General features: G+C 46.5%; 2 protein-coding genes across 2 annotated transcripts; both read right to left on the bottom strand.

Moving 5' to 3' along the window:
• Nucleotides 1-6279: 6279 nt before the first annotated feature.
• LOC111996319 (uncharacterized) lies at nt 6280-6672 on the bottom strand. Its single transcript, XM_024028279.2, has one exon. The coding sequence runs from the start codon at nt 6670-6672 to the stop codon at nt 6280-6282; it is 393 nt and encodes a 130-aa protein (XP_023884047.2).
• A 237-nt stretch (nt 6673-6909) lies between these two features.
• On the bottom strand, nt 6910-7425 carry LOC136070987 (uncharacterized). Its single transcript, XM_065781707.1, has one exon. It carries the CDS (start codon nt 7423-7425, stop codon nt 6910-6912), a length of 516 nt encoding a protein of 171 aa, XP_065637779.1.
• Nucleotides 7426-9204: the final 1779 nt, after the last annotated feature.

Here is a 9204-nt window from a genome sequence, read left to right on the forward strand (position 1 = left end):
AAACGAGGGACGATAAGGTTCGGCTTATTCAGTGCCTCCCTGAGTCCAGTAAGGGGTTAAATAAGGACTTTCTTATCGTGTCTGGAGAGTGGCACGACAACTTTCATTGCCCGATAGTGGAGGGGGTACTAGGTGGGGTATTCAGAGTAGGAGAAGGTTAATCTTTTGTGTTTTCACAGTTTGCATTGTTCGGTTGTTAATATTATTATGCTTTTTTTTTTTGTAGATCCACACGCTTTTGAACGACACTTCCACTTGGTCAACCGGGAGGACTTGCAAACCATCCTTAGGGCGGAGGTCTTTGTGAACGAAGCTAACAATCAAATCAGAGCCGTTCACAAGATTCTCAAGTATAATCCCTTACAGAAATTGTTCTCGACTCCGAAGTACGTGATCAGAGCCAAAGATCCTCAGCTTCACCAGATCACTATAGCAGAACACGAGTTCTTGCTTCCCGAAGGATCCCCCATCCCAGGTGTTCCATTGTTAGGCCCTTCTTCATCCCATCAAGCTGCAGAGGTCGAGGTAGAAAGTGCAGAGAGAGAAGAAGAAGTTGCTGATTTTGGTCAGTTCGAGGACGAATTTAGTGCTTTCGACCAAGTCAATCCATCCGAGGACCTCTCTGATGACTTAGACGACCCCAATTTGACCGAAGCGAATATCCTATCAGAAGGGAGTTCTTCTTAGGCCGAGATGGGTTTCAAGAGGAAACCTCAAACCAGCCTGTTCGACTTGATTGAGGGCTAGCCAGGGAAGGATGCGTCGGGGAAGCAACAATCCAAGCTTCCTCCTGCTCCCCCCAAGCTTCCTCCTCCCCCACCCAAGCCTCTGCCTGTGCAGTCCAGGTCATCCTCCGCTCAGTCGACCCTGCTTCCTCGGCTCGAGCCCACCGATCCAAAGAGAAAGAGGGCCTTCAAAGGCAAAGAGCCAATGGACAAAGGAAGATCTCGCTCCTCCCAGGTGGAAGATGAAGCCCGACGAGCTTCCAAGCAGTTGAAAATTGGGCACCAGGGCCAAGAAAAGGAGGTCGCCCTGTAGTCCGAGCCCCAGGTCTGGCTACTTGCCCCCATACTCCATGGGGAGCCCTTGATAGACAATGCCTCCCTCAGGGATTTTTGCGGGGGTGAAGGCACTTATGTGGCCAATGCTCTGGAGAGGTCCCTGCTACTTCTCACCGACATGGCTAAGTTGGGGGACATAAGGAGGTAGGAGGTTGTCCTTAGTCCCAAGAGTTACCTGGGCATGGTAAGACCCCTAACACTTGTGCCTCTGTTGATTTCTGTTCTTTGATTTTCAACTCATCGTGTACTTGTTTCGATGTGTAGACTATCTAGGCCACTTACAGGTTGGACGAGGAGGCCAATAACCAGAGCAGGGACCTGGATCTGGAGCATGACAAGCGTATGGATGCCCCGTAGACCCTTAAGAACTCCGAGGCTGATCTCAAGAAGGAAAGTGAGGATCTGAAAGAGATAACGAGGGCTAGAGATAGCACGGTATCTGGCCTAGCTGGCACTCAAAAACAAGCTGAGGACCAGACAAGGCACCTGTTGGAAACTGAGGATTAGCTGCAGATTGCCAATGAGCAGATCACTGATCTGAAGAAGAAGCTGACTAAGGCAGAGGGGGCTAAAAACGTCACCGAGTGGGCCAGGGACAAGGCCTTGAGGGCTAAGAAGGAGGCTGAATTCACCAGGATAAAGGCCGAGACCTCTAAGGAGAAGGCCGATGAGGAGGCTTTTGACTTGGGAGTGGCTGAGACCCAGGCCCTTCTCAAGTCTCAAGTACCTGGGGTATGCATGCTCTACTGTTCCTAGGTTTGGAATGAAGCCCTCAAACAGGCTAGGGTTGAGACTTCATCTGACCTTTGGAAGGTAGAGTGTATACTACCTTCCTGCCATCAAGGAGTCTGTGCCCTCTAACTCCGAGGCTGTGGTTGCTTCTGAGGAGGCTGAGGCTGCTTGACCTGAGGTTGCTTTGGTGATGACTACTCCTGATGAGCCAGTCGAGGAAGGTGAGCTTTCTGGGGCGTTAGAGAAAGAGATAACAGGTAACTAGGAAGCACTGCACGAGGTGGTGAAGCCTCAAGCCGACCCTCAAGCTCCTCCTACTGAAACGACATCGAACTTGGCCTCCTCTACTGCGCCCTCTGAAGTCACTCCCCCAGGCCAAGATTAGGTGGGCTACAAAAAGAACTTACGTTTATAACGCGAACCTCATATTCTTTAGGCTCATAGGTCATGGTAGTATGTGTTAACACGCCCATTTCTCGTGAACTTAATAACTTTAAAGAAATATCACAATGTCAATTTTAAAGGAAAAGTAATTAATGCTTTAAGTGATACCTTAGGTGAAATGACCTAAGCGTACCTCGAAATGCTTTAAGTGATGCTCATGGATGGGAAAGGCAAATGATCCGAGGAGTCACACAACACTCGAAATCTATTTAACACTCAAACTTTTGTTGAAAATAGTTAGCTTCCCAATGGGACGAGTCTAAGGACCATGCAAGACCTTGGTTCTGTCTAATACTCAGACTCTTCTTGAAGTAACTAATTTCCCCATAGGTTTGAGTCCGAGGACCATGCAAGACCTTAGTTCTGTCTAGTACTTAGATTTTTCTTGAAGTAACTAGTTTCCCCATAGGTATGAGTCTAAGGACCACGCAAGACCTTGGTTCTGTCTAGTACTTAGATTTTTCTTGAAGTAACTAGTTTCCCTATAGGTTGGAGTCCGAGGACCATGCAAGACTTTGGTTCTGTCTAGTACTAAGACTCTTCTTGAAGTAACTAGTTTCCTCATAGGTTTGAGTCCGAGAACCATGCAAGACCTTGGTTCTGTCTAGTACTCAGACTCTTCTTGAAGTAACTAGTTTTCCCATAGGTTTAAGTTCGAGGACCATGCAAGACATTTAGTTCTGTCTAGTACTTAGATCGCTACCAAAATACAAGACATATAATCATAATAGACATAAAATTTGAGATAAAGAAATGCTTTTATTAATAATAATACCTTCTCAAGTTATTTACATTCCAGGGATAAGGTACAGCTTTTCCATCTAAGTCTTCCAAGTAGTATGCATTTATTCTTGCTACTGAAGTAATTCGATATGGTCCTTTCCAGTTGGATCCTAGCTTTCCAAAGGATGGGTTCTTGGTGGCACCCACAAATTTCCTTAACACTAAGTCCCTTGATACTAGTGGTCTCAGCTTCACATTGGCATCATATCCCTACTTGAGTTTTTGGTGGTAGTAGGCCAGCTGGATCACTGCCCTTTCTCTTCGTTCATCGATCAAATCCAGGCTCTTCCCCAGTAGTTCATCGTTACTGCTTGGAGTGAAGAAGCTCGTCCTCAGCGTTGGGAAGCTTGCCTCTAGAGGGATGACAGCCTCTGCCCTATAAGTCATGGTGAAAGGTGTCTCCCCCGTTGACCATCGTGGTTTAGTTCGGTAGGTCTATAAGATGTGTGGCAACTCTTCTACCCACCTTCCCTTGGCGTCATCCAACCGCTTCTTAAGCCCGTTGACTATAACATTGTTGACAGCCTCAGCCTGCCCATTTCCCTGAGGCTAAGCTGGAGTTGAGTACTTGTTTGTGATCCCCAGTTCGCAGTAGTATCTTCTGAATGCTTTGCTGTTAGATTAGAATCCATTATCTGAAATGAGGGTATAAGGGACCCCAAATCATGTGACAATGTTCCTCTAGAGGAATTTCTTAGCATCCACGTCTCAAATATTGGCCAGTGGCTCAGCTTCGACCCATTTGGTAAAATAATCTGTGCCAACCAACAAATATCTCTTATTTCCTGCTACCGTGAGGAAAGGGCCTACAATATCCAGGCCCTACTGGGAAAACAGCCATGGACTGGACAAAGGGTTGAGGACCCCTCTTAGTTGATGAATATTTGGGGCAAACCTTTGGCATTGGTCACATTTCTTAGCATATTCCATGGCTTCCTTATGCATCCCTGGCCACCAATATCCCTGGGTAATGGCTTGGTGAGACAGGGATCTTTCTCCTGTGTGACTCCCACAAATCCCCTCGTGTAGCTTTTAAAGTAGTAATTCTGATGCTTCCTGGTGAATACATAATAAATATGGCCCAGGATAAGAGGGCTTGTACAATTTGTGGTCTTCGGACAACTAGAACCGAGGAGCGTTTCTTCGTATTTTCTCAGCTTCTGACTTTTCCTCAGGTAGAACATCGTCTTTAAGGAATCTCACCATAGGGTCCATCCAGCTAGGGCCCATACCAGCTTGATAGATAAGGACCACGCCTTTTACAACCTCATTTGCCCTATCCAGATGCTCGACAATAATAGTCTGAGGCAAGCCCCTTGCTAAGGATGTAGCAAGCATGGCCAACGAATCTACGTGGGTGTTTCCACTTCTAGAGACATGTGACAAGCTGAAAAGATCGAAGTCTGACTGCAAGCGTTTGACCTGGCTTAGGTACCCTTGCATCCTTGCGTCTCTAGCCTCCAACTCTCCCTTACTTGGCCTACTACTAGTATCGAGTCTGAGAACATCTCTACTGGCTTTCCTCCCATTTTTTGTACCATGGCCATTCCTTGTAACAAGGCCTCGTACTTGGCCTCATTGTTTGTGGCCGAGAATCCAAGTCTCAGGGATTTCTCTATGATGGTCTTTTAAGGAGAAACTAGGACCTAGCCCTTTATAGAGGTCTGAGGCATGTACTTGATGTCAAAAACTCCCAGAATTGTGTTCCATAGGGTAATCCTTCTAGTGTAATTAGCAGACCGAAGCACAGACTTCAGGGGTAGCTAGGTTATGACAACCACTGCGTGAGCTTGGAAATAATAGGGAAGCTTTCGCGTAGCATGGACCACAGCTAGTATGGTTTTCTCTAAAGGTAAGTATCTGACCTCAGCTTCATGTAGTGACTTGCTCGCGTAGTAGACTGACTTTTGAAGGCAATTATCATCTCGTATTAGCACCAAGCTCACAACATGAAGGGCTACAACAATATATGCATATAAGACTTCATCGGCCTCAGGGCTGGACATGATAGGTGGTCAGGATAGGTACTCCTTGAGTTGCTGGAAGGCCACAATACAATCCTCGGATCACTCAAATCCTCTCCACTTATTGATCAAGAGATAGAATCGTCTGCATCTATTCGCTGACCTGGAAATGAATCAATTCAAGGCTGCGATCATTCCGGTAAGCTTTTGGACCTCTTTGGCATTTTGCGGTGGTTTCAAATCATTAATAGTCTCGATCTAATCTGCGTTAACTTCAATTCCCCTATGAGTAACCATGTAGCCTAAAAACTTGTCTGATCTCACGCCAAATGAACACTTGGAAGCATTTAGGCGCAACTTGTGCTTCCTCAAGACATCAAAGGTGCTGCCGAGGTCTCCTAAATGCTCGGACACCACTTTACTCTTCCCCACCATATCATTGACATAGATTTCGATGTTCTTGCCCAGCTGTGACTCAAACATCCTCGTCATCATCCTTTGATAAGTGGACCCTGCGTTCTTCAGACCGAACGGCATTACCTTGTAATGGTAGTTCCCAATAGGTGTTACAAAGGCTGTATTCTCCTAATCCTCCAAGGCTAGTGGTATTTGATGATAGCCTTGAAAGGCATTTAAGAAGCTCGTCTGAGGATGGCCCGCAGTTGCATCCACCAGCTGGTCTATCTAAGGCATGGGGAACGGGTCTTTTGGGCATGCCTTATTTAGGTCTGTGAAATTTACACAAACCCGCCATTTTTCACTTTTCTTCTTGACCACCACGGTGTTGGCCAACCATTCGGGGTAAAAAACCTCTTCGATGGCTCTGCATGCTTAAGCTTCTTCACCTCGTCTCTAATCACATCAGCATGCTCTCTTGATGGGCGCCGAGGTGGCTACTTCTTGGGAGTTATGGATGGTTTGACATTGAGATGGTGACAAATAAAGGCTGGATCGATCCCTGGAGCATCATAGGCGTCTCATGCAAACACGTCTATATTTCTTTTGAGAAACTTAATTAACTCCTCATTCTCTTGAAGAGGCAGCTGAGCTCCGACCTGAAAGAACTTCTCTGGGTCATCACCAATGACCACATTTTCTAGATTTTCACATATTGCCCCATCGGCAGTGTTATCGGGAGGCGACACTGGGGCCTTTAATTGCTATAAGTCCTTTTTAGCAGAGGCCGAGGGCTCCATGTCGAACCGATGTGAAATGGTAGCCACTATACACTGCCTTGCTGTGGATTGGCAACCACAGACTTCGAGGACCTAATCCCTGGACTGGAATTTCACTTTCTAAAGCAAGGAGGAGGCGACAGCCCCCAAGGTATGGAGCCAAGGCCTACCGACGATGGCTGTATAAGGAGAGTAGGTGTCCACCACGATAAAGTTCACCCCTACTATCTTTGGGCCGGTCTGGATGGATAGCCTAATCACGGCCTTTGGAATAACAAGCTTCCTGTTGAAACTCATCAAAGGAGAGCTATAGGGCATCAAATCTTCTGGTCTTAACCTCAGCCCCTTGTAGAGGTCAGGGTACATAACTTTGGCCCTATTGCCGTCGTCCACCATCACTCTTTTTACATTGTAGTCCTCGATTATGAGAGTGATCACCAGTGCATCATCATGGGGCTGGGTGGTTTCAATCTTGTCTTCTTCTGAAAAGCTCAGGATTAGGTGAAACTTCATTCTGGCCCTCTTCGGCTCTAGTTGGGACTCCTCAGTAGGTAACTGAGCCACAGATAACACTCGTGATGGATGCGTGCCTATTCTTCCTAGCGCGGCCAAGATTACATTGATCGTCCCTACGGGTGGCCCTAGGGCAGTATCTCTCTAGGGTTCCTAATGGGTCTAACCCTGATGACCACTAGAGTGATGTAGAAGGTGCTTCAGCTTTCCTTCTCAGACCAGCTGGTCCAGATAGTTCTAGAGGTTCCTGCAGCTCTCCGTGGTATGTCCATGGTCTTGGTGGTATTGGCAATAAAAGTTCTGATTGCGCCTCGTGGACTCTCCCGCCATCTTATTCGGCCATTTAAAGTATGGCTCATTCTTGTTTTTCTCCAACACTCGGTGTACTGGTTCTTGGAATACAGCATTGACAGTCTGTATATTGGCTGCTCCGAATTGTCCTACGAAATCTCTCTTCGGGCGGTTGCTGTTATATCGGTCCGACCTGAAATCCCTCCTCTCCTGAGGGATAGCCTTCTCTTTTCCCTTGCCTTGTAGTTGGTCTACCTCTACTCGTTTATACTTATCGATCTGATCCATCAATTGGCGCACACTGGTGGCAGGCTTGCTAGTTAGAGACTTCCTTAAGTCGTGCTCGACGATGAAACTATTTTTGAAGGTGCTGATGGCGACATCGTCAAAATTCCCATCCATTTCATTATACATCTCCCAATATCTGTCCGAGTAGGCCTTTAGGGTTTCTCCATCGTGCATGGATAAAGACAGTAATGTACTCAAGGGCCGAGGAGCTCTACTGTTTGTAACGAAACAGGAACCAAAGGCTTGGGTTAGCTGCCTGTACGAATCTATGGAATTCGTCTTTAAACCATTGAACCACCTCATCGCCACTGGTCCCAAGCTAGATGGGAAAACCTTGCACATCAGCGCCTCATCTTTAGAGTGGACGGCCATCCTTTGGTTAAATTGGCTCACATGCTCCACGAGGTTTGTTTTGCCATTATAAATGGTGAAGGTTGGCTACTGGAACCGTCGGGGAGGTGGAGCCCCTTCTATGTGGCATGTGAAGGGTGACTTGGAGAGTTGATCTAGTGCCCTGCTCATGGCATCGTTCCCTAAGCCCCTAGGGGACTGGCTTTTACGTTTACGCCTCAGGTAGTGCTCTTCTTTGTGAGAGAATGTCTCGCTTGGAGGAGTTCTCGATCTTTGCCTATAGTCATCATCACTTTTATCATCAGAAGGCATGTCAGGGATAGAATGAGGCTGCCTTCGTTGTGCATGGCACAGATTTCTCTTCAAGTCTTCTATCTCTCGTTGCATGGCTTGATTATCATTCTGTCTCTGGGATACGTGGCTCCTAACTTCTTCTTGTTGCATGACCCGGTTGTCATTTTGTCTTTGGAGTACACGGCTGCCCACACGAGAGTGGCTTCTACTGGTTTGAGTGGTATGCACACTACTTCCCGAAACCTTCCATTCTCTTCATTTCGAGCATGCTCCAGGTTGGGAAAGTTATCCTGTTGTTAGGATCTAGTTGGTTCAGGCTGATGGGGGCCTTCTTGATGAGGGCATGATCCTACCATGCTTGATTATTGCCCTTACTAACACACAAGTTCTTCCACAGACGGCGCCAATTGTAGGGATTGGATTTGAGCACTTTTGCTACTAGATGAGCGAACTCAGGCCCAACTAGCCAAATACAATAAATTTATAGATAGTGGGTTTAAGAACTAGGCTTTAGTGAGGGATACAACAACTAGACATGATTATGAGTTGATTTGAATAATAAGAACATGGGCTAAAATATGAAATTTTATCCTTAGCCCTCATCTGAGGAGCTAGTAGTTCCTATTACTCCTTCAGTGCTTGGTTACAAGGGCTTCAAAAACCATACAAATGGCTACTGTGTTTTCTGTTTCTCCTTTTTCTGATCCCTTTTCTTGGAGGATCTCTTACACTATATATCCCCTTTTAGTTGATCTTGGCCCTCCATTTGTTGACACTGCAGGTCACTACTCGAGTGCTTGTCCCATCAACCGCCTTTCCAAACCTTCTATGAGTTGCAGCAACCAAGGTAGCATTGTTCAAGGGTTATTTCCTCATTAATGTGGTCAGAACGTTAGTTGTGGGCATTTAATGCGGAGGTGACAGTTTCTCCTTGAATTGCTCCTCCACCATGCTCCCATGGCTAGTCCATCGTACTCGTCTTTCTTTTTGGAATGCTCTGGGAGGCTGCCTTTGGTGGCGTGCCGCTCTTCCCTTCTATGATTTTGGTTGACCGAGGGCAGGATTGTCCTCGGTGATGTTCCTCGGCAATTTGGGCTTTTTTCGTTCGTCCTCAGACATTCCTTCCTCCTCAGCATAGGCTTTAGGCCCAGTATAAAATGGGCCGAGGTTGCCAAATTCGTTGGCCCCACAGTTTTAATAAACAAAAAGTGACAATTGTCATGGAAAAAAACATATTAAAATCTATCAAGAATTTACAAACCTAATTAGGTCAACCATTTGGTCATCTTGACAAGGGTGGAGTGGATC

Source organism: Quercus suber, unplaced genomic scaffold, assembly GCF_002906115.3.
Source record: "Quercus suber isolate HL8 unplaced genomic scaffold, Cork oak 2.0 scaffold_276, whole genome shotgun sequence".
In the NCBI taxonomy this organism is placed as follows: domain Eukaryota; kingdom Viridiplantae; phylum Streptophyta; class Magnoliopsida; order Fagales; family Fagaceae; genus Quercus; species Quercus suber.

Excerpts from the sequence above, each read along its gene's own strand:
- LOC136070987 (XM_065781707.1), bottom strand. The coding sequence starts at position 7,425 with ATGCACGATGGAGAAACCCTAAAGGCCTACTCGGACAGATATTGGGAG.
- LOC111996319 (XM_024028279.2), bottom strand. The coding sequence starts at position 6,672 with ATGAAGTTTCACCTAATCCTGAGCTTTTCAGAAGAAGACAAGATTGAA.